General features: G+C 36.5%; 1 protein-coding gene across 2 annotated transcripts in view; it reads right to left on the minus strand.

Moving 5' to 3' along the window:
* The window catches only part of CCSER1 (coiled-coil serine rich protein 1), a gene marked incomplete at its 3' end in the record, with an annotated part of 1,087,168 nt that overhangs the window by 491,858 nt on the left and 568,204 nt on the right, over nucleotides 1–27,106 (minus strand). For both annotated transcript variants that reach the window (XM_084881902.1, XM_084881903.1), the window contains exon 9: nucleotides 23,670–23,747. In XM_084881902.1, the coding sequence (XP_084738028.1) occupies nucleotides 23,670–23,747 (78 nt within the window). The remainder of the gene's footprint in view (nucleotides 1–23,669; nucleotides 23,748–27,106) is intronic.

Genomic DNA, 27,106 nt, shown 5'->3' on the forward strand with positions numbered 1-27,106 from the left:
AAATTAATTAAGTAATAAGTCTCACAGAGTTCTCCTGATATTGTTGTAAAGCATATTTAGTTACAATCTAAGGTCCTAAACACAAAGTCCAACATAATTTTGTCAATCAAAATTCTATACTTCTTAGTATATACTTGTACTTCAAGTATATACTAAGTATATAGTATGATACCTGCCCCTAAGAAAAGTAGAATTTAGTTGGAGAGATATAGATATAGAAAAAAATGATCTATACTATAGTATGTGAATATCTGATATATGTACATATATTGAGAACTGATATTATATAGAACTGACAACTTCAAGATAGTAGGTTACACAGGGCTGATAACTGCTGAAGTTCTGACATGACAGATCACTCCCAGTTTGGGTGGTCAAGTCAAGGATATGATATTGCAGCTTGGCCCAAAAAGAACAACATTACAGTGGAGGGTTAGTCCTGACAAAATGGTTAAGTAAATAAAAACAAAACAAAACAAAACAAAACAAAAAAAACACTAAACAACAGAGACAAGATACAGCAATTTATGTTGGAGTGGTTTAAATAGAATAAAAAGTTTAAGTTTAGAAACTGTAGGAGCTGAAATTGCATAAATAGGAAAGGGTATGACTTTAGCTGCTATGGATGCTGGTTTGAGGAAAGTGAATTTTATCATTTAAACCTAGTGAGCAAAGCAGTTTTAAATACAACATAATGTAAGCTGTGTGTGGTATTTTCTTTCATTTCTTTTCTCTTTTGCTTTATTTTGGCATATAGATTAGAATATGTAGAGTCTGTAAGTAGGAAGATAAGACCTCAGTCAATATGAAGTCCTAAAGCAATAAGCAACATTGAAAAGTAATTATTCTTCATAGTATGGTTTCCCCTATCAAGATGCTTGCTCCAGTTTTGTTAACAGTCAACACATCACTCAAGTTACAGCTCAAGCACAACATCATTTCTAGGCTCATGATCTCCTCCTCATCTGATTCATATTTTAATTTCATATTTCTGCTTATTTCACTCATGGAACTTATCACTGGGAAAATCTCTTATTTAGCTCTATCATTCTAATGTACTGTCTATTGTCATCTACTAAAATATGAAGTTTATGAAGAAAGGGAATTTGTCTATCAAACATTGCTACAATCTCAGTGCTTAGAATATCCTTATTTTTTAAATGACTATATACATGAAAAAGATGAAATATTTGATCACAAAAATAGTCACAGGTCTACTGAACACTATATATAGACACAATATGTATTTGCCAACCAAAAATGTTTATACAAAAAACAACCAACCACACAAAAATCGGCAGAATCATTAAGACTAACAAAAGTTAAAAGAAACCCTATGTTCAGTACCTGCTCCCCAAATGCTAGTTGAAACAATGTGAACAGAGAAAATATGTTTTTATATTTTATATATTTCAGAAATTTGGAATTCTGCTTTCCACAAAATGGAGGTTACCGCATAGCACAAATGTAAACTTAAGTAAGCCCACACTTGTGGGAAACGCCTCACTGTCCAGAAAACCTAACGCACCCAATCCCAGTCCTCCAACTCAGCTGCAGCTAGCTCACAGTCCCCTAGGAAACAGGATCTGACAGTCTTAACAGGCAATCTCTGATCTCAGTCATGCTCCACATTGTGTCGCTGCCTCTAATGCTCTATAAAACTTGCTCTTGCCCAAAATCCCTCAGAAGAGTGTTCCACTATTTGTGAGGCACACACTACACAATCCATGGATTATTTCCCTTTGAATAAAGGACATCACTCTCATTACTTAATTGTATACGTATGTCATTTGACAGATTAGCGCAGGATGGAACCTGAGGAAACCTGCTGAAGATCCCAGGGGTGGCTCCCCGGTGCAGGCAAAGGGGCCCACAGCGCCCTCTAGGGAAGCTGTCCCTCCAAGATTGCCCCTAAGCTTCTCTCAAATCCAACTCCGCTTATTTTGTGTTCTGAGCTCTTCAGTGATGTTGTTTGTTCTAATCCTTCCTGCTAGAAAATCAGGGTGTGAGAGACTCCAGACTTTTCACAGGATGAAAATGTGGATTTGAAAAACTTCAGGTATTTACAGTGTGGAACCTGGGATGTGAAAGACTCCAGATTTTCACAAGGAGACTTACAGGTCTCAGGAATTGTGCACAGGCAGCCAGAAACGGGAAATCTGCTTGAATTAGAAAAAAGATTATTTCAACAAGAAAACATAATGTCAAGTTCCCAATCTACAGAAAGCCGGGACACACTTCCTGGGACTCCTGCCCTTTTTATGATAAAAAAATAAGGTGCAAACAACTGTCTATTCCTAAAACACTGGCAATAAATAACCAAAGACAATTCAGTTGTAGCCATTTGGGGGTTCTCTATGTTTGAGGTTATACACTTATGAAGATTCTTTAAAGTACATGTTCAAACGCTGAAGAAAAAGAATGGCATACTTTCTTTGGTATACTGACGTATTAATATAAGCTTCTGAATCAAAAATTGTCTCTTAAATATTCATGGCAAAAAGCTGCCACACAGTTAAAACAACAGAAATCTAAAAAATCAGAAAAGTCATCCTACACATTCATTCTAATCCCATCTGTCCCACATCCTCTCACTTCCCTTCTTCCTAACTACCCTGAGATCTCAACTCGTGGTTGGAGTTCCTTTTCCATTCTGAAGATCTCATCACTCAACCCCCTTTTAAAACTCAGCCAACAAAAAATTCTAATAAAGTCATGGACACCCCTAAATTTATTCCTCAATCCAAAGGACTTTTACACCATGGTCCAAGACTGAACTATGAGTCAGAGTAAAAGACTTCCTTAAATGAAAGGAGGATCCTCAAAAAATTTACCGAGGGATTTAGAATCCTGGTTAGTACTTATGACCCAGGACTCCCTGACCTATGCCGATTGATACACCTTCCGGTGGGTCCTGAAAAAGGTTAGAGAGGCAGGCTGGATGAAACTGTAAAAGGAACTTGGCTGAGAAGCTCAATCTACTACCAGAGATGCTAAATGAACTTGTAAAATGGCTCATGATTTTTTGAAGGGCTATTTCCAGAGTTTTTCCGTTAAGAGCATATTGGACTAGTGTTCAATCTTGTAAACAAACAAAGGATGAATCACCAGCAGATTTTAGAACCAGATTCAAATATTTATTTCTGAGTCACTCAGGTTTTACTGAAACAACTTGCTCAAATCAATTTGCCCTTAAGTACCTCTTTATGAGTGGTCTCTTCCCAGATCTTTCCAGTAAGATCAACAAGCATGCCAGACCAAAACGGGAAGTCATGAATTTGATGAAGTTTGTATTCCAGCTGAACATTCTGAATGTCCTTTAGAATCATAAAGCCCATGGCCCTCCAGCTCCAAGGGTCTCAGACAACAAACGTGCCACCTTATAATTTTAAACTTCTAGGGACCAGGCCCATGCCACATCTCTGAACAGGTAGCATATTGAACAAGGAACTGTCCCCAAAGAAACGTATGCTGAACCCACCATCCATACATCTAAAATGACCTCAATGGCAAGAAACATACAACAGTTACCTTCTGTAGTTCCTCTAATGAACACAGTGAAATTCAAATAAAAATAAATGGAGAAACATGTGCAGCGTTAGTAGATATAAGAGTGATCTTACCTATAATGAGCCCCACTTTTTAAAAATAACCACTCCAGCCCTAACCGATTTGGCTCAATGGATAGAGCATTGGCCTATGGACTCAAGGGTCCCAGGTTAGATTCCAGTCAAGGGCATGTACCTTGGTTGCTGGCACATTCCCAGTACCGGGTGTGCAGGAGGCAGCTGGTTGATGTTTCTCTCTCATCAATGTTTCCAACTCTATTCCTCTCCCTTCCTCTCTGTAAAAAAAAATCAATAAAATATATTTTAAAAAAAAGTAAAATAACCACTCCATCAAGTGAAAACCAATATAAAATAGTGGGGGTTTCAAATAAGACACAAGGAGGTTAACCATCAAAACCAGCCCAGATAACTGACCCTAAGACCAGGTTCCTACAATTATACCTTTAGACTTTGTGATTCCACTCCTTTGAATTTAATCAGCCAAGATCTTTTATTTAAATTACAAGGGCACCAATTTCACTCCCAATGGAAAAATATGGCTTGAATTACCTGACCAATCCAAAACAGAATTATTATGTGCCCTACAGTTTGCTATAGATGTTAGTGAAGATGAGTCACCTTATAAGACTCTAGAGTTATCTGACATTCCCTAGGCTCTGGAAACTTTATTAACAGAGAGTGGAGAATCAAGAATGCTGAACTCACAAAAGTCTGAATAAAATATACCAAAACTTTGCCTAACTTGTCTTACTACCCAGTAAAATCAAGCTGTGCAAGGGCTCACCTCCACTGTGAAACCTTTAATTGTCCTAAGTTTATTTCTCCCTTGTACCAAACAGCCCTGGTAACACTCCCATTTTCCAAATTAAAAAGCCTAAGGGGCAAAGAGGATGAGCTGGTTATCCAAGATCTAGGGACAATACATAAAATTGTAATTCCTCATTTTCTGGGGGTACCCAATCCAAACATCTTATCACAGGTCACAACAAATCTTAAATGATTCATAGTGGTAAACTTACATTCAGCTTTTCTTTCTTTTCTTTTCTTTTTTTTTTTTTTTCTTTTTTGGTTAATCTTCAACCAAGGATAGTTTTATTTATTTATTTGTTTGTTTGTTTATTTATTTATTTATTTTATTAAATTGTTATCTGTGTACATATTTTAACATTGCACCCCCATCCCATACATACCCTTCCTCCCCAGAGTTTTGTGTCCACTGGTTGTACTTATACGCATGTATACAAGTCCTTCGGTTGATCTCTTATCTCCTCCAGATCTCCCTACCCTCCCCACTGTAATTTTACCTAGAACTAGAGAACATCATGCCAAGGATAGTTTTCTAATACTTTTTAGAGAGAGTGGAAGAGACAGAGAGGAACATGGATGTGAGAGAAACACATTGATTGGTTGCCTCTACCACACACTTGGACCAGGGCCTGGGATGGAATTAAGCCGTAAATGAGGGGCGTGCCCTTGACCAGAATCAAACTGCAACCCTTCAGTCTGCGGGCCTACACTCTATCCACTGAGCCAAACCAGCTAGGACTCAGCTTTCTTTAGCATCCCTGTGGTCCCAAGTAGACAATATTTGTTTGCCTTTACATGGAACAATAATGTATTTGGACTGTAATGCCTCAGGGATTTACTGAAGCTCACACCTATTTCCCCCAAGCCTTCCATCAAGATCTAGAAGACTTGGGGGAAATAGAGAACCCTGTAATTCCACAGAGGTGCTCATTTTTACAGTACGTTATGATCTGTATCTGTGTTCTCCCACTCAGGAAGCCTCTAAATTAGACTTTATATGGGGGAGAGGGGAAAAAGTAAGTTTACAGTTGTGAGTGTGCAAAACAGAGTTTATTCTTGTATTATTATCTATTGTTTTATATGAACAACTGTAAACCTACTTTTGAACCACCCTGCATTTACTCCAAGAGTTGGAAAAAATAAATTCACAAGGCCTCAAAGGAAAATCTTCCATTTTGCAAATAGGTTGTTCACGATTTAGGACATGACATAAGCATTCAGGAGGTTTCACTCTTTCCAAAGTGTATGAAATTAATCCAAAATTTTAAAAAAATCAACCACAAAACAAAACCTTAGTGGGCTTTTAGGCCAGGCAGTATCTTGCCATCTTTGGGTTCTTAACTTTTCCGTTTTATGGACTCACCAAAACCTCCACACTAGAACTCCTACCATGGAGAGATAAGCATTGTGGGAACCATGCCAACGAGAGCACAGAGGCCTTGCTATTCATACATCAGAATGTTCAAGGCCAAGACACTATGATCAGCTGCAAGGCCACAGCGATCCCAAGGCAAGCTGTGCCCTTCTGTGACCCAAATGACTGATGGCACTGTTCGCCACTAGCCTTCTTTGTCTCTGGAGTAATATACCGGTTACTGACCCGAGAGAGGCTAGAGAGAGCACAGCTGGGCAGAGAGCTCAAAGAACGTAGCTCCCATGTGTGTAGGAGAGTGAAGAGCTCAGACGGAGCTGATGGAAGGCTAAGAGCTCAGAGAGATCTCAGATATAGCTACCAAGTTAACCAGCCAGTGTTCTGGGCAGGGGAAACAGGATAAGCTGCTGAGCCAGAAAGCTCAGCTGCCACTATGATGTGAGGTGGTGAGTCTAGAAGGCAGCATGTGGCTGCTCAGATAATAGCTGTGGGTACAAAGACTAATGCTGCTTTATGGGAAAGATGGATCTGTTCACCAGCCGGTGTCCGGCTGCCTGCCTGTATGGACTTTGCAGTAAAGGACTGTGTTGTCTGACAGCTATGTGGCCACTGGCGTCTGCAATAAAGACTCGACCTTATACACCCACAACTTCTCATGGCTTCCCCATCTGCCCTGCCACGGAGAACTGATCTATGTCTCTGTGAACAGTGGATAAAGGAGGAACTTGGACTAAATTCGCAATAATCAGTACAGTGGACAGGGTTTGAGAAGGACCAGCCCTGGTGTAGTCGAATGGAATAAGTGAGAAGAATACATGAACTCAAGCAAATCCGAGCAGCAGAACCCTGCAGAGCTCCAGCTGGTTCTGACAAGCATGAACAACCAGTTAATGACCTTAAAGCAATCCTCCCAAACCCACCGGCATTAGGCCTACCCAAGGATGACCTTATTCCTCCATGACAGGAATAATCTGGCTTTAGGAATTTTAACTCAAGACCAAGGTGAAAGAATGAGACCTATTGTAGAGGATAGTGTTACCCGTGGCATTGTCTTCTATGTAAATGTGCCAATGAATCCATGTTTAGCAAACAATAAAAAAAGTTAGACTCACTAGCTAGAGTTTACCCAAATTGCTTTAAGGAGGTCACAGCTGTGGTTACATTAGTACAGCCCTCAGCATATCTGATCTCAGGAAATTATGTTTATCTTCAAACACCTTATGCTGTTCAGAGTCTTCTAATCTCAACCCCAACTCAACATCTTTCCTTAAGTAAACTCTTCTCTTTATTTATGATCTACTTTTATCTCCCTCTAACATTTATCTTAAACACAACTTTAATCCTGATACTTTCTTCCCTTTATCAAGCAAGAGAGAAGAATGGAACTATGAGGTAGTTATTTTCCAATTAGTTAACAATGTCTAGATTGAAAGCATATAACCCGGATTTAATTCTATATGTGACAGGTCCTATACCAAAAATAAGCAGGGAAAATATTAAGTTCGTTATGCAGCCATTACTGAATATAAGTTTATTGAACACAGGTGGTTCAGTACAGCAGGTGGAATTACTTGCCTTGACCAGAGCTTGCATACTCCTTCAAGAAAACATCATTAATGTTCATGGTTAGCCGCTATGCCTTTGGCATGGTAGGAAGTTTTGAAATGTTATATGAAAACAAAGTGGTTTTCTAACTTTAAGCAGCACTCTATTAAAATCAGGTAAAAGTAGAACTTCTCTGCCATTTGACTTCCATCCAAAATTTAATATAACTAAGATGGGGCTTGCCTTAAAGGAAGTAGGTCCAGGTATCAAGGAAATGTACGGACAGATTTTCATGCCAAATCTATTGCATTCCCAGGTTGATGAAATCCATCACATCCTTCCAAAGCCCATTGATTTTCTAAGTCAGCTTCTCACGTTACAGGTCATCATTTCACAACAAACTACTTCCTCTCCAGGAGTACAGCAATAATGGAAAGCAAAGGATTGCAAATGCAATGAGGCCTCCAAGCTCTGGAGAGTCAGGAAGACCCCCTGGTTGTCCCAGAGTTCCTCAAGGCGCCTCTACTCCATGCCTGACATCCCACGACACACCAAAGAGCAGAAAAGATGATGCAAATTAAGGGATGATATTGGTGGGAAAATTGCCATAAGGCTGAAATGAAAATATTTAATTGGTGTAAGATCTGTCAAACTCCTAATCCTGGTAAACCATCCACAATTCAGGGGGAATAACTTTGCCTCTGAAGAAATGATTTAAACATTGGCAAGTGGATGCCATTTAATCGCTCTGGTACAAGGTTATCAATATGTACTAGTTACTGTTTGCTCATTTTCTGGATGGGTTGAGATTTTTCCCCTATAAAAATACTGATGCCTTTTTAAAAATATATACTTTATTGATTTTTTACAAAAAGGAACAGAGAGGGATAGAGAATAGTTAGAAACATAGATGAGAGAAAAACATCAATCACACCTCCTATTGAGGATGTGCCCACAACCAAGGTATATGCCCTTGACCGGAATAGAACCTGGGCCCTTTCAGTTCACAGGCCGACGCTCTATCCACTGAGCCAAACAGGTTAGAGCTGATGCCTTTTTTTGTTCAAAAAAAACAAAAAACAAAAACCAACAACAACAAAAAACAAACACAAGTAAGAAAATCTTTTAGAACAAGTTATTCTAACTTGAAAATCTATTTCACTGGATAAATTGTACAAGACTTCAATACATTTCTCCATATCAGGTGACATTGCCATTGTCCAAACCATCTTTAACAATCATTAAAAAGTTGAAAGAACCAAAGGCATGCTCAAACTTGAACTATCCAAGTTTTCAGAATCCACAAATCTCCCTTGGCCTACAAATCTACCTTTAGCCCTATTTACTCTTGGGAGCACACCAAATGAAAGTCACAAATGAACTTCTTATGAAATTTTCACAGGGATACTCATGTCCCTTCTGGTCAGACCTCATATTGACACTTCTCTCATTTATCCTGAAATCACACAACATTGCAAAATCTCTAATGTATTTCACCACCGTGTATTTCCAATAGGTTGAAGAAGCCTTTCCAAACCCAGCTTCCATTAATTTTCCTCCTTGAAATCTGAACTCGAGTTGGAAGAGACAGAAAAATATAATCTGCCTTTGCACCTTGGGAAGGGACCCTATCCACTGCTCTTCCCACCAGCACCGCAGTCAAGCTGCAGGGCCTGGGGCCCTGGCTCCACATCTCACATGAAGAGGGCCTGGCCTGGTTTCTGGACTGGCACTCCCACTACCAGTCTTGAGCTCAAGGAGACTATTTCCTCCCATGATGGCAAATCAGAATTTTATACTTTAACCCCAAATTTGAAAACCTTCCTTTTTCTCCTTCTTACCTTTACATCGACACTGGCCTGGAAAGATAGTGCTGTCACCCATACCTCTGCTAATGCGGATATCCTTTCAGTCTGCAGGATTTGCCCTCAAAAACTGATCCGTCCATGATGTTAATTATACCCTGGTCCTCCCAGTGACCAGCTTCTTTTCCATCCCCAATGTCACCATAAGCTATAACCCACTGCCCCTACAAGTCATTTACAAAGACCGAGTTTTACAATCAGAATATCCTGTGCCTTGCTTTAACCTCTCTAGTCATAATGGTGAGTTCAGAGAGACAGGAATACCTTTAAAAACATTCTCATCAACACGTTCTTATGATTATCTAAATACAAACTGCCCCTGGCCTAGAACTGCATTTCTTTTTTCCTACAAGCACCTGCTTCTGCAAAGAGCTTAGAACTTTTACTTTAGAATAGAAAATTATCTTCCCAAAGGCGATGAAACCTAACTGCTCAGTTGGGCAAATGAAAAATTCCCAGCCAAGGAAACCCATTAAGTTGTAGTTTGTCATTTCACAAGTATATTTTAAACTTCCTGGCATTCATTATTTTTAATAAAACTCTAATCCAGATTCACCTTTTAATAATCATAGAAAATATTAGTAAAATGAAATGAAAAATATAATACCTTGAGTATATTCAGAGACATATAATTGTCACTAAAACATAATATTGGGGACTCTTTCCCCCTCCCCTAATGAAAGTCTGTACTTGTTCTTCAATAAATTTCCACCTTTACTATAAAAACAACAACAACAGCAACCAAACAACAGCACATATAATACTAACACTTCTCTTACCATAAAACAGCAAGGATGAACACCCGCTATTTTTGTCATTTTAGCTAGAAGAACACAGAGAGGACTACAAAGAAGTATTAAAGCTCAACTAATGAGAATAAATGGTTCCCCATGACAACTCTATAGAAATAATAATAATTTGAAAAATACAATTATCTTTTATGATGCATCACCTTGGGAATATTGTAAATTAAGAAAACCAGTTACAATTAGATCATCTTGGGCATTAAAATATAATGCATTCAATGTATTGTTAAATTGGAATAAAACTTCAATAATGAATATTTACTTTTTTAAATAGATTTTTATTGATTTCAGAGAGGAAGGGAGAGGAAGAAAGAGAGAGAAACATCAATGAGAGAGAATCATTGATCAGCTGCTTCCTGCACGCCCCCTACTGGGGATTAAGCCCACAAGCCAGGCACGTGCCCCTGACTGGAATTAAAACCGGGACCCTTCCCATCGCAGGCCAATGCTCTTTCCACTGTGCCAAACCAGCTAGGTCGAAAATTTACTTTTTAATAGTTACATTTTATAAGGAAGTGTCTAACTTTGTTTCCTCAAAATTTTTCATTTTATATTATTTTGTATGAAAGTAGTACTTGAAACTAAATACAATATACAAACATAATTTCATATAATTATGGCTGTGTTGGGAAGTTTTATTTTTTAAATATTATATTTTTATCCTGAAATTACAAACATCATTATTATTATAAAGGCACATGTGTTCAGTGCAAAATGTGAGAAAACAGATAAGTCGAAATAAGGATATAAAATGCTCTAATCCTAACAAGCAGAGGTGATCCCATCAACTTTTGAGTATTCATTTTCACATTTTCTTCCTTAAGAAAATGAGACCATACACTGCATGCATTGTGTGTGTGTGTTTAAGTTACTATCCTTGCTGCCTTTTCTCCCAGGCAATGACTCCTATCTTTCCATTTCAATATATTTTCATGTTATCTAATAACTGCCCTTATTCAAATTTCCTTAAGTATCCTTTAAATTATTAAAATGCCCAATCCAAGATTTAGTCCTATACATGCATTTAAATGCCATATAAATCTTGCCTCTAATTAAAAAAAAAAAAAAAGAAAAAGAAAAAGAAAAAATAGTCTTTCTTTTCACTGGTAAAATTTTAAGCAAGAAAAATTTCGAAAAACTGGTATCTACACAGGGGTCACTTAAACTCAGTAATTTAGAGTTGCCATAATTGTCTTTTTTTATCCTTCCCCACTCCCGCCCATGCACACTAATATATATACAGATTGCACTTGTCATTATGTTTTTTTAGTCTCTTTAATAATAACCTCCTAATTTTTTAAGGGCACTTTCTTTTTCAAAGGTACATGTCAGTGCTTAGAATATGCTTATTTGGGACTTGCCTGGTTGTTGACTGTGGTATTGTTTTATGTATCCGCTTACCTCCTGTGTTTACTGCATACTGAAAGTTAGGACTGTAAGATTGAATTATTTCATGCTAGACTTTTCTGTTGTTTTATACTCTCAGTGAGAAGAGCTAAATATATATTCTTTAGTAAATTATTATTTCATATTGATAGTTTCTATTTGAATATATTACAGAGTTTTTTCCCTTTTTAATTTTCAGACTTTATATTTCTTTTCTCTTATCCTGTACTAATAAAGTTCAATTGAATTATTAGTTGAGTTTTATGCCATAATTATTAATTGAATATTGCATCATATAAAAATAGCTTCAAAATTATATTACAGTAGCAATGCAATTTTACTACTGAGTCAAGTTTTAGATTTTTTTTTTTTTGCAGTTTTCCTTGTCCTTAAATTAGAGCCAACTAAATGTACAACCAGAGAAAGAGTTACAAATCACTTTTAAAATGTTTCCCCCTGTAGTTAATGATACCAATTTGATGTACAATTAAGTTTATTTCAAATGGATTTTAACCTTTAGTTTTCTTTTTCTTATAAAAATGATATTAAAATACATACTCAAGAAATTTCAATTTATTGTCTCTCTTCTGCACTATTCTATACTTCTTTCTTGCTTTCTCTACGGGTGAACATTTTTATTATTCTCTTTTTATTCTGTTGTCTACACATATACAAAGTATTATGAACATGAAAACAATGTAACTGCTTCACACCCTGATTGTTTTACTTCCATGCAGTCTAGAGATCACTCCATATTTGACCATTCCCCACTCCCCTTTTAGAAAGTTTACATTTTGTGAATAGGAGCCATTATCTAACAGCCTGTACATTTGTGGTGTTTTTCATTTTTAGCTGTTACCAATAACGCCCATTAAAGTAAATCTATATGGAAAGGCTATTATCTTATCTGAATGTGCATGCTCAGGATAAATATGTAGAGACAGCATTACTTGGTGAAGGGGGGAAAACCTACACATTTACCAGATTTTTCAAAACTCCCTTTTAAAGGGGATTGTGCTATATGATAATGCTGTTCTTTCAAAGAAAAAAAAATGTAAAAAATGTTTAAATGTTTGAATAATATGCAGTCATTTAAACTATGAAATTAAAATGTTCTTATTAATATATAGTACAATATTCATTATATATGAAATGCCAAAAATAGATGTGAATACATATGTGTTTATGTACATCCTATATAATAAAAGCCTAATGTGCTAAATGTCCAGTCGTCTGGTCATTTTGTTCAACCAACAAAGCATAATATGCTAATGATATGCTAAGGCTGCTAAACCGATTGCTAGGATGTGCACTGACCACAATGGGGGAGACTCTATGCCCAGTAGGTTAGCTTGCTGCTGGAGTCTGGCCAATCAGGACTGAGTGAGATAAGCCAGACATGCCCAAGGTTCCTGTCCAGCTGGCCAACCTCCCAGGTTCCTCTCCAGCCCCGATCGTGCACTGGTGTGGTCCCTTGGCCTGGCCTGTGCCCTCTTGTAACCCAGGACCTCTCAGGAGATGTCGGTGAGCCAGTTTCAGCCTGATAGCAGAACAACTGGTCTCTATGATACACACTGACCACCAGGGGGGAGACAACGAAGGAATAACCCCCCTGGTGGTCAGCCAGAAGCCAGGCTCACAGCTGGTGAGCACATCAGTGGTGGTGGGAGTGGGCCTAAGCCATCAGTCAGACATTCCCTGAGGGCTCCCAGACTGTGAAAGGGAGCAGGCCAGGCTGAGAGACACCCCCTGCCGCCCTCCTGCGCTCTACAAGTGCATGAATTTTGTGTACCAAACCTGTAGTGTAATATAATTATAATGTTTCAGTATTTATGTTTAACATAATAAAAAAAAAATCAAGATGGGAGAAAAACTTTTAAAAGAATAGAAGATAACACATATATTCACAACAGGCAAATTATGTCTATTTGAATAATTTTTGTTAAATTAATTTTAGTTTCACATTGCTAAAGGCCTAAGAGTTAACTGATTACAGATGTTCCATCAAAGAAGAAACATTAATCATTTTACATTCAATTAGAATTTGTAACAACTTTCCCATAAATTAAAAACATAAGAAGACTTTTAAGTGACATTTTTGGAACAATATTGTTTCTTAAAATTTGTAAAGCTAAGAAAACACTATATTTTCAGTTCAACATTATTCTTTGCTTAGGCTTAAGAAAAAACAAACAAGTCATCAATTATTAGGTTTTATTTTTGCAATGCAAGAAATAATAAACCTGTTTAGAATACTTTTCTTTCTCAAAATAACTCTATATTATACCTTAAACAAATATCCTTTAATTTCATGGATTAAATCTAAATCTATAAATTCAATTATAAGCACAAAACCCTTAAAATAATGACACATCTAAAGACAACTTCGTTGTCTCCCCCCTGGTGGTCAGTGTGTATCATAGAGACCAGTTGTTCTGCTATCAGGCTGAAACTGGCTCACCGACATCTCCTGAGAGGTCCTGGGTTGCAAGAGGGCACAGGCCAGGCCAAGGGACCACACCAGTGCACGATCGGGGCTGGAGAGGAACCTGGGAGGTTGGCCAGCTGGACAGGAACCTTGGACATGTCTGGCTATCTCACCCAGTCCTGATTGGCCAGACCCCAGCAGCAAGCTAACCTACTGGGCATAGAGTCTCCCCCATTGTGGTCAGTGCACATCCTAGCAATCGGTTTAGCAGCCTTAGCATATCATTAGCATATTATGCATCGTTGGTTGACACATCTAAAAATAATTCTTAATTTTTATGTATTCTGAATTGCAAGTTATAGTCTCTTTAGAGTAATTATACTTTAGAAACATCAAGTACTAATTATCATTTTAATAATGGAGGGCCACATAATATCATTTCCAGTTTCTTACTTTCAGAGTACAAGGTCAATACGACCCGTGGTTCTCTTTAGAAACTTTCTGAAATGCAATATTATGCAAATTTCCATTCCATTACCTGTTTGTTTCTAGGGTTGCCTAAAGAGGAAAGTATAAGGCCAAAAATGATAAAAAATTATAAATTTAGCCGAAACTGGTTTGGCTCAGCAGTAGAGCGCTGATCTGTGGACTGAAAGGTCCCAGGTTCAATTCCAGTTAAGGGCATGTACCTTGGTTGTGGGCACATCCCCGGTAGGGGGTGTGCAAGAGGCAACTGGTCGATGTTTCTCTCTTATCGACGTTTCTAGCTCTCAATCTCTCTCTTCCTCTCTGTAAAATAAATAAATAAACAAACAAACAAACAAATAAATAAATAAATGAAATATATTAAAAAAAAGAATTATAAATTTAGTAGATAACCTAGAAATCAGATGAGCTGAGCCCCCAAATGGTGCCAGCACTGAGGTATGGGAAGTCAACGTTTTAAAGGACTATGTGCAGGTTTTTTATTTTTTGGCAGAGAATTCTCACAGCAGATTCTGGGCAAGTCCAGAGGGCAAAGATACTGGTCTTAGCAAATGGAATGTGGTCTAAGTGAAAGGGATGTCAGTTTTGAAGGATGGGGAAGGGGATATCGATTCAATTATTTGATCAGACCTAATATATGGTATGAAGTCAAACATTTATAAAACGTTTTTCCCCCTTTAGTGCTGTATACTCACTTATTTGAAAAAACTTTATCTCTTCATTTTGAAATACTTGTTTAAGAACAAAAGGTATCACTTGTGCCCATGATGACCAAACCTAGATTTAATACCTTGCCTAGTTGCCACTTTAACTTCCAGAAACATAATCTTAATCAACCAGTTTGGAATTTCCTGGTCAATACCAATGAGTTAACATGCCCTTGGGCCTTCTCAATGCCCAATGATAGAAGCAATCTGCATGATAAGATTCCTTATTGTTCCCTTTCTCCCCAAAGATAGTGCCCTGATCTAAAAGTAATAATTTAAAAACGCTTCCATATGTCCTACCCCTTGGACTGCCTTTCTATTTATTAGATAGAATGATGCAAGATTCATGAATTGCTTAATAAAGCCAATTAGATCTTCAAATTTACTTGGTTGAATTTGTTTATCAACACACTAATAATCTAATAGTTTAATGTCTTCCCCCAACCTAAAATCAAGTTCTATTACATGCAGAAAGATATATGCTAGTGAAGAGGAACAGAATTTTCCACCCTAAAATATGCCTCTTTGACATGTAAATGATCTAGAGATTGCTATTTTCAAGAAACTGCTAATAAAGGATAAACTCTAAAAAGTAAAGGTTACCTTCTGCAGGAGACATTTACATTTATAAGGGAAAACTCTATTTTTAAGGGTGTCTCTCTTTTAGTATCAGAAAGAGTAGGATAACTAATGTCTAGAAACTCTCACCAATAGAGAACTCACCCACTTAAATCTGTGTTACACCCATAACATTGTTTACCATGTTTTTCCTGGTAATCTCCATACGGGTGTCCTCTCTTCCCCCACAACATCTTTCTATTGTCTTTTATTGGACATGTTATTTAAGGTGGTAGCTTGGGCCAGTTACTCAGTTTTCCTGAGTATCTCACATGTGTATACATGTTACTAAATTTCTGTTTTTCTCCCATTAATGTTAATCAGTCACTTATTATGCAAGGAGGGAAGAGCTCATTCAAGAACCTAGAAGGTAGAGATAAAGTTATTTTTACTTCCCTGCATAATTTAAGCTATACAAAATATTTTATATTTGTTCTTTTATTGTTTCATTTTAATGAATACTTTTTATAATCATAACAGCTTTTATAGTCAATACCTAGACTTGCTTTCCTCCCCATAAAGATTTTAAACACAAATTCTCTTGACAAAAGAATTATCAGTTACTTAATTGTTTGTAATCAAAGCTGAATTAAAGACTTGGAGACATTCCAGGAATGATCTGGCTCCTAGATAAAGATTCAGGATTTTACAAAGAAGCATTCAGTGCAATACTGCAAAAGCAACAGAATGTAGATGCTTAGGTTTTAAAATTACTGCTTGTATATGCTGATCTGAATTCAATGCTTTTTCTAAATAAGGCACACGGAGTCATTTCAAAATGTGTTAGATACAATAATATAAAATAAAATGTAGGACAGCAATATGCATTTCTGTTGTTTTTGTTGTAAATATGGTAAAATAATATATAGTAATTTATCATAGACTTTTAGTATCATAGTAGTAACATTACAGCCTTTTAGTTAATGTATTTACTTTTCACCAAGTAATTATTGAATGCTTTCTATATTCATTTACTGGCACACCTCTGATTAATGGGATGCGCTAATATACAATGAAGTTTAATGTGGATGAAAAGGGACCACATATTAAACCTGACAAGCTCAGGTGAGGCCTGCATGGTGGCCTTACAAACTCAGAGACCTAAAGTAACCAACACACAGAATGGTCTGAAATTAAAACTTTCCAGCTAAAAGCAGTTCACGGCCTGTCGTTATGTCCTAGGTGAGTAATTTTCCCTAACAGAGGACATCTTTACCTTAACTGTCATCTTTTTGAATATAGGATAACATAGCCGATAACATGCTTTTGGAATAACAAAATCATTTTCTTTTTTGGACCTCTCAATGCACAAACACCTCACCGGACCAGGAGCCCACAAATCCCTTCATTATCATTGTGAATTGTTGACTGTTAACTAACTTGTACCCACTTATGTTAAAGAAGTTTGTATCTATCCCTTTACTTTATCTGCAATCCCATAGATTTCCCCACTTTGCTTTCTCCTACCCTCCTAATCTACCACCAATGTATTTCATGTAACCTGAAACCCACCTATGCCTCCTCTTTTGATTGTAATGTATAAAATAATGTGCAAACCTGCAATTTTCCAGAGCATTTTCTCAATCCACTGAGGTTTGAGAAACAAGGACAGTTCCCTGCAACTGTCCTTAGTTTGTCTCAAATAAACTCATAAAAATCCTTACAGGTTTTTTTTGTTTTTTGTTTTTTTGGACATTTCTTACATTGACATTAACTTTCCATTTGAAGTATATAAATTTGATTCTAGAGGAAGAGGGGCACACACAGAGAGAAAGGGCTAGAGAGGGTGCATGGAAAAAAGAGGAAAAGCAAATGTGGTCACGGACAACAGGGGAGTGGACGCCTAAGTGGGGAGGGGTTTGGGATGGGAATGGGGGGATGAAGACAATTATGTGATACCATAATCAATAAAGAAATTTTAAAAAGAAAAAGAAAATGTAATTGACAAAGCACGGGTGAGTCTCCCCAGCTCTCTTCTCAGTGCTTAGTCTAGTGTGTGTGCTCTGAGAGGCCTGAGCTGGCTGTTCCCTCACTCGGTCTGTGCTTCCCTGGTGTAACATCTCTTCATGCACTGGATCTGAGTGCATGGTTTAATGGTACCAAATGCATTGCTTCCCACACAGCACAGCTTCTAAATGAGGCCAAGGGCTCTTACCTAGGGCTGCAGCAAGTAAAGCAATTTGTTGTTACGGATTGAAGGTGTTCATGAAGCACACATCACAAAAGGATTTTTGACTGACTGTGATTTTCACCTCACCTCCTCCATGTATCACATCTCCTATCTCACTCTCCAACCTGCCTAGATCACCGTGTTTAAAATTTCTGATCATAGCTCTCACCCCCATCCCTACATTCACAATTACCCCTTCCCTATGCTATTTTTCTTTTCTAAATTCACTTAGCACCGTCTAGCATACTAAATAATGTAATTATATTTTATATTTATTGTTTCTTATAAGTCTTCCCTCACAAAATGGAAGCTCCATGAGGGCATATTTATTGTTTGATTAAAGGATGTATCCCAAGGACAAAGAAGAAGGCCTGGCTCCCAGAGGTCAGCTAGGAATATTTGTTAAATGAATGCATGTAGAGATTTTAACAATAATGCCCTTAGAATTTCACCCCTGGGGAGCTGTGGCTCCTCCACAGAATGTTAATAAGCACCTGCAGCGAGTGATCATGTTTCCTGTAATTGTATTTAATCAATGTTCTTGTCTGAACTTGTCCTTACTGTAATATTGAAGCCTGCAGTCCAAAAGAAAACTTGAAATATAGCATTCGGGTTTTAAGCCTGATTTTTTAATTTGCAAAAATAAACAGGAACATTTGAGATAAACAAATATCTATATAAAGCATGTAGGGGCCACACTCATCTCCTAAGTGCTGGGCATGTTGTTGCATGATTAGAAGTACTGAATTAAAGGAGATGGTAGGCACAAATGGATCCCAGTTAGAAACTATAGTTTATTAGCAGGAAGATGAGAGCTTAATTGAGAGTTATTCAATTCTTAGAATTGGGCTTAAGCCATGGGCTGACACAATACATTAGCATAACAAAAATAGCTTTGTACAAGAGTTAATAAAACAATTACAGTAAAAAATAATAACTTTTATTACTTACATGATAAACTATTTTCATATTAGCCAGAACTCCCTGCATATTACTAACTGTGCCAGGAGCTCTCCAAAATTAAATCTAAGAAAAGTAGTATAGATTGAGACTACTCAGATAGCATTGAGCAGTTTTTCAAAATGTGTATTCATAATTTTTTTTTTCCTAGCACATAGGCAGAAAACTACACTTATAAAGCAAATCCCACCTTTTGGAAAATGTGCTAAAATATTCAAAAAACACAGTGTTTTGAGCACACATTTCCAATATGATGTATGTGGCTGAGACAAAATATGTGTGATGTCACAATTCAGGCCATTTTAAATGAGCAAATTAAAACCACTAATGGTATTTAGACTACAGTGATAAATTACATTTGATGATATATCCAATAACTTCAAAACTCAAAGAAAATATAAACAATTGAAAGTTCAAAACTAGTAAGAATACTTATTAAGTATAAGAGCAAAACATTCACTAATGAAAAGAAGAACCATTTTAAAATGTTAGTACTTTTGTTTTAAAAGAGCAACTTAGAAACCCTGTGACTGTTCCACGTTCAGGCACAAATTGAAAAGAACATGTACACTAAGTCAATTAGTCACTTTTAAAAAGGCAATCTTCTTAAAACATCAAAAGTAAATTGAAAAAACAAAGCTACCCACAAATATGTCAAATTAATAAAAGTTCTTGTATTTTCTCAGTGTCAGAATCTAAAATCTTCACTGAGGATTTTGGATATTCACTCTCAGTTATTTTAATCAAAATGTTATTTGCAGTAGTTCAAACTATGTTTACAGAGAGCTTATATGCTATGTTGAAGCATCTATTTATATGGTTGATACAATCAGAAGAATCTTCCCCACCTCTTAATGTAATCTTATCCTCAGCAGCATTGCTAACTTGACTACATCTATTCATCTTCTACCCTGTTTTAATAACACAAGTGGCACCTAAGAAATTATTCTTTGATCTTTCAATAAACTAAGCCTGTGTAGACAGAGGAAGGTGAAAGAGGTTAAATTGGCATTGATTATTTAAGAAACATTCATCATTTATTTAACAATCTCTTTCATCACATGAACTATTGTGTTTACGGGCTTTGCCAAGGCACTCTGGATTTATTTTTCAATAATTTGTGCCATGTGCATTTGCAATCAGAGCACATTATACACTAACATTAATTTTAGTCTCCTGATGAACCTGGTACAGGATAGAGTAGTTTATTTTTTAATTTTTTAAAAATACATTTTATTCGTTTTTTTTTTTTGTTGTTGTTGTTGTTGTTTTTTTACAGAGAGGAAGAGAGAGGGATAGAGAGTTAGAAACATCGATGAGCGAGAAACATTGATCAGCTGCCTCCTGCACACCCCCCACTGGGGATGTGCCCCCAACCAAGGTACATGCCCCTGACCAGAATCAAACCCAGGATCTTTCAGTCCACAGGCCGACGCTCTATCCACTGAGCCAAACCAGTTTCGGTTAGAGTAGTTTATTTTTATTTATTTATTTATTTTTAAAATATATTTTATTGATTTTTTACAGAGAGGAAGGGAGAGTGATAGAGAGCTAGAAACGTCAATGAGAGAGAAACATCGACCAGCTGCCTCTTGCACACCCCCTACTGGGGATGTGCCCACAACCAACGTACATGCCCTTGACCGGAATCGAACCTGGCACCTCTCAGTCCGCAGACCTACGCTCTACCACTGAGCCAAACCGGTTTCGGCTAGAGTAGTTTATTGCACAAACCTTTAAACTTACTCACTGTAGTGAATTTTTAGAAATTTCTTTTAATAGTTTTCACTATAATTAAGCTCTAATGGAGATTCTATTACCCATCTTAAGCAAGATGTGTAGCAACAGCTGTCTTCCCAAGGAAATTATAACAATGCATATTTGTAATCTCTTATATTCTGGCATTCATATCACTAAAACATGATTTATAATGATCCATAAAGAAAAATGTGTGGCCAGTGTTTGGCAGCTTTAGGAAGGAAGAAGGGAGTATAAGAATCATCAATAACATGCAAGATATTTACAAGACTTTTCATTATTTTCTCTGACAAATAGTATTGCAAACTATAAAGAGGTATATTCTACGTGTATATCTATATATACAAAAGCCTAAGTGACCATTGGATGGGCTGACAGGTAGCTTTGGTGTGCACTGACCACCAGGAGGCAGGGGCTCAATGAAGGAGCTGCCAAGCTGCAGTGACTTGGCAGCTGTGGTTCTTGGGTGACACACCCAGAACCAGAGAGGAGGGAGCCCGATTCCAATTCTTGGATGCATTACCCAAGAACTGCCCTCTCTCAAAATCTGGGACCCCTCGGGGGATGTAGGAGAGCCAGTTTTGGCCCAATTCCTGCAGGCCAGGCCGAGGGACCCCACTAGTGCATAAATTCATGCACTGGGCCTCTGTTATATATCATATTTGTGAAAAATTATGTCAAACTATATTTCCTGAGAAAAATGCAAATAAAACATTATAAATTAAAAGATTAATTCTTATTGCATATAAAATGTGAAAATTATTTATAAACAAATATTGAAAAAATGGAAAAATTACACTACTGATGAATCATGTATTCCAAACAGCTACACAAGTACACTTTTAAAATGCTTTACTTATTTCTAATTTATTTAAAATCCTTCCTCCCCAGAGATAATGCTCTGAAGTTCATTACAACAGTTACCTCAGAAAAATAAATATATTTGATAATTAATTTTCTAATTCTGATGATTATATCCTAGAATATATCACCAAGAATTGTTTACATGAAGTCTTTAAAAAAGATTATTAGTCCATGTTAACAACTACCTGTTAAATAATAACACACACTTGTACATGGGGATCCTTTAAGGACTCACTACCAAGAAATCATTATTCTTTAACATAACCCAATCCAGTCAAATGCATTAAGCTCTCACTGTCAGATATGAAAAAGATAGAAACAATGAGGATTTGACCATGAGAATTTAATCATAAGGATTAACTATGTTAGTGACTTTAATTTTATTTACATGGTTGGAGAACTAAATAGCTTTTATATAAAAAAAAATGTATGTAGAAACAAAACCAAAAATAATGATGAGGCATAGATGGCCAAATACATAAGCTGCTGCTAGTAGTTTCAGCTTCAGTGGCTCTCCACCTGGTCTCTCCCCTGTGCCATTCATTTTTTCCTCAACTCTTTCTTACAGGCAGTCCAAAGTGTTACAGATCTCTGACATTATATACTTTTATTCAGTCATTTAGACACTTAGAATTCAATCTCCCAAATATAATTTCCTTATATTGGATAAAATGGACTCTTTGTCCAAATTCAAAAGTATTCTACTCGTTTTAAAAAACATATTACTTTTAATAAAGGACTAAATTTTACCACTACCATGTGGTAGTGAACAAGTGACTTCACTTTTTAAAACTCAGTTAATCTATTTGAAAATTCAGGGCTTTGAAATACGATTATAAGTTAACTTGTTCCTATGTTAAATGTTTTTGTTATATTGGGATAAGATTATATGGGAACTCTGGATTCATTGCTTATTGGATAACTCTCTGGCTTGAAGATTTAAAAAATATATAGGTTATTATTTGTAAAAGTACATACTGGGTTTATATCCTAGGCACACATATGCAAATACTGTGTGTTTAAAATTTTTAAATAGAAAAAAAAACCTCCTCCAAAAAAGATTAATATTAAAATATGTATGGAAAATTCTCTTTGAAATTAATAAAATATTTTTCTTAAAATATGAAGCATTAACATCATTGAAACAATACATAACACTGGTATTCAAGAAGTATAATAGTCATAATACTGAAATCTAGAAGGTTTAGGTTTCTCAAAAAACATTAAAATAAATGTAAGGAAAGTTCAAAATAAAAATAAAAAGATAACTTCTAGTGTTTTTTTTTTTAATTAAAAATACTGCATGTAAATATTGAAAACCAATTTGCACTGGAATTAAAAACTTTGGTTTATTTCCTAATAAGACAAAAAGCTTTATATTAAGTGTATTAATATACTTTGCAAGGCAACACAAAAGTAATATCCATATTTATGTTGTTTAATATAATGAGGACATGCAAATAAACATACATTGTATCATTACATACCTTCTGCTTGCCTGCCTCTGCTTGCCTGCCTGATACTCCTAACTGCTCTCCTCTGCCAGCTCTTTTACTTATACTTGTCATAAAGTGCTAATAATTCTATAATAAATCTTTTTAACTAGAAAAGAGAGTTCTCACAAATTTTACCTATAAGATAAATCCTCTATTTTTTTTAATCAAAATGAAGTTTAAAGTCATGAACTTAGGCAAAATAAAAATTTCTTAGGTGCAGTTAAGAAAAAAATAGGTATTTGAATCAAAGTTATCCCAAATCACCCTGTGTTACTTAAAACAATCTTATATTCAAACACATTTTACAATCTTGTTTTGACAGTTCAACAAGTATGAAGAAAAAATGCTAACTTGCAATTACTTACTTTCTGTAGCCTGCACTAAAGTCCAAAAACTAAAATATTTTTTAATAAATGTCTCTGCTAAGTTTGTTTCTTTTTATGCTCTAGATTATAAAAATGATATGCCTAGCTTTGGTGACTACAAACTTTATTAAACTGTTAATAAATAAATTAGTACTTCCTTAAAAATAAATTGGCCTAGTATTCTATTATGCATCATCTACATGTCTGCAAATTAACTAATTCGAAGGACTGTATTAGAAATGTTGGTTTAAAACTAATAATGAAATATTGGTATGCTAGTCAGTGCCTGTAATTATGTTTTTCAGTTCCCAGAGGGTATCTGGGAATTATTTAAGAGTAAAAGATGAATAGAGCATCACTAAATTCTTTTAAATCAATGCATGGGCACAGTAGCAGCAGAGGCAAATAAGCTTGTGGAAGTCTGAATACCAATAAAGAAGACAAAATGGTTTTATATAGCTACTTACATCATAGCCTAGAACTTCAGTCTGTGTGGATTTATCTACTCTTGAAGCAAAAGCCTTCTGTAAATGCTTTACTTTATCCTGCAAAATAAAAACAAACAAAACACATTGTTGGCAAGCCTCTAATAATTATATGTTAACTGTGGGGTTATTCTAGTAATTCTAGGCTGTACAAATGCCTTAAGAAAAAACAAAAGAAAGGGAGAAGAAAGAATGCAGAGACAAAAGTGAGGGGATTGCAGAATAGGTACAAATCACACACCTGCCTGATATGACGCAGTAACACCAATTGAGAAATATTTTCATGGATAAATTAGGTGTTTTTATTTCCCCCCATAAAAATCTTATAAAAATTAAAAAGCTATTTATTGCCTGAATATTATACTGTGCGAGAAAAATTAATGAAGTGATTTAGCCAATAAAGTTAATGGCGGGGTGGGGGATGGGGATGAATGGAGAAGTGTCTTCCATAAGTAATATGGCCCAAGAGAGTTTTTTTTTATATCAAGTCCCAAACATTCCCCATTAACAACATCCTGGTCTATAAAACACACTTTCTATTAGACAAGGGGCCCTTTATTCCCCTGGCCAATATTTTCATGAGGAACTTCTGCTAGAAGTATACTTTTGGTTTCTTTCCCTACCTCTCACTGACTCCTCTTCTTCTATAACCTGATGAGTGACCTCGAGGTAAACACACATGCACTCTGCTTCTTACTGACATGATACGTGCATAGCCTGAAATCTCAGCTTGCCCAGGCATAAGTGTACAGACTTGCCCTGTGGGAGAGGATGCGATTTCCCCCTCTGTCAGCAACCTTCGTGGGTCACTTAGTTCAGTGAAGAAGGTATTGGGAGCTTTTATAGCTGCATTCCAATATGGGTTTGTAGTGTATTATATTGTAACTAGTGGCCCAAATGCAAGACATTTGTGCATGGGACTAGTTTCCTCTGCCCAGCCTGCATCCTTTTCAATCAGGGACCCCTTAGGGGATGTCCAACTGCTGGTTTAGGCCCGATAAACTGGCAGTTGGACATCTCTTTCACAATCTGGGACCGCTGGCTCCTAACTGCTCATCTGCCTGCCTGCCTGATCTCCCCTAACTGCTTCTGCCTGCCTGCCTGCCTGATAACCCCTAACTGTCTCTGCTTGCCTGTCTGATACCCCTAACTGCTCTCCTCTGCTGGCCTGATCTCTCCCCCAACTGCCCTCCACTGCTGGCCTGGTTGCCCCCAACTGCTCTTTCCTGATGGCCTAATCTTGCCCCCAATTGCCCTACCCTGATGGCCTGATTTTGCCCCCACTGCCCTCTCTGTGTTGGCCTCCACCACCATGGCTTTGTCCAGAAGGAGGTCAGATGTTCAGAAGATGGCTGTTCAACTTGATCTAATTAACATATTACCCTTTTATTAGAATAAATCTCTCCAAATTTCCTATTTTATAATTTATTCTGAATTTAAAAGGCGGAAAAAAAGGACTTGGTTATTGCCTCTTTTAAGCATCCAAAATACACACACACACTGAATCAATGTGCAAAAAAATAAAATGAGTTTTAGTGTAGTTATTGACCAATACACTATCCATTGAACCTTAAATTCAACCTTAAAAATAGTTCCTCTAAAAAAAAAAATCTAAATTATTAAAAACAAAAACCTGCCTTCTATATGGAGATTGACACCTTGCAAAAATAGCAAAGATTCCTCGAGCTTTTATTGTTTGATATTTTTATTTAGGAAGGTCAGAATGTTATACTCAGCCCACTTTATCATTATGATTAACAAGGAAATTCCCTTTTTGAAGAAAAGTTTTGCTTTAGGGGATTGCGAGCATTTTATTTTATTGTAGTGACTTAATTTTAGCATATATAAACATTCTTACAATGAGCTGTATGACAGTTTATCAAGGCAGTCATTCATAATGGCAATATGCTGATGACAGCATTGCGAAAATACAAGTACTAGTATACGGGAGATGACAGAAAGATCACTACAGACCTGCAAAGTCAGCACAGCATTGCAGGTTGACAATTGGCTAGAAAACAACAATGTCATGAATCAAACTTCACGGGACAAATTCTCCACACAGATCAAACTTCACTGTCAAACTCAAGACATTCTGAATGCCATAAAATGCATTACCCTTCAAATTTCCTTCAGCACACTCCTAAGCAAAAGTAAAAAATAAAATTAAATCCCATATATCTCTCTGAAGAGCAGAATATAATAAAACAGAGAAGCTGAAGGGATTATAGGTGACTGGAATTATTTAGTTATTCTGGATGTCTGTTTTATTGATCTTTTAAACAACTGTTAGGTAAAGACATTTACAGCTGGATTTAATTGATTCCAACAAATATTTAATGTGTATTTATAATTTATTCATCCATCTGTCAGTAATTAGAGTACATTTAATCATGTAAATTAAACTGATTTCACTTTCTTTTTTCTCTGTATAATTAGAAATACACAACATTTCAGTTTGTTGAATGTGTTGTATTGTATATATTTTACATTTACAAATAAAACTACTTCTCTAAAATGTTTGGCTAATTGTTCACTGTAACCATTGGAGCCTAGCTCCTAAGGAAGACACAGCTCAGTTAGCTGCACAGCTGGTGGAGGTCTGTACAGAAGGCTAACCCCAATGCTCTCCTTACATATGGAGTGGTGAACATATTGTTGTTCTTGCTGTTTCTCCACTTAGAGTTTATAGGGGAAACAGGCTTCCAATAAGGAAACCAATAGGTGTAAAATTGCAAATTTTGGTGATACAAAGGGAAGCAATGAGCACCTTGGAAAGAGAATAACATGAAGACACGTGTGCCTTACTAAGGAAATGGCGCTTAATGTTAAACCGACAGGACGAGGACACAGACAGGCAGTAGGCTGGGGAATGTTTGAAAGAAAGAGATTGAAGAAATCTCAAGGGTGGGTGTGGGATAGTTGTTGTTTTTTTTTTACTTTTTTTTTATAGGAACTGAAACAAAAGTACGGTGTGACTAGAATTTAGTGAGCAGGAGGGATATTGGCAAATGATTATATTAGGCTCTGATAAGCATTGGTTTTATGTTATGGTAAGTTCACTGGGAAACCATGAAAATGTTTTTAAATATCTCCCCATTATATTTAGCCAGCATCATTCTGACTGCTATATGGAGAAAAAAATAGAGGCAAGGAATAATAGGTGTACTGCAGGGGAATTTGGAATACTCTCGATAATGTAGTTTAGAAGAAATGCTTTAGGTAAAAGGCACAGAGTCCTGTATTCTTTTCAGACTCAAAATAAGAGCTAGATTTAAGGACTTGTAATTCACCGTACAGGTAAGTTAAGGAAAGGAAAAAGTCAAGAATAAATCCCCAGTCTCTGTTCTGAACAAGGATGTCTGGATGGTGGCAGCACTTCTAATATCGGGAACACTGCAGAAGTAAGTTTAATTGGG

Source organism: Pipistrellus hanaki, assembly GCF_964339955.1.
Source record: "Pipistrellus hanaki genome assembly, chromosome: 1".
Lineage (NCBI taxonomy): Eukaryota > Metazoa > Chordata > Mammalia > Chiroptera > Vespertilionidae > Pipistrellus > Pipistrellus hanaki.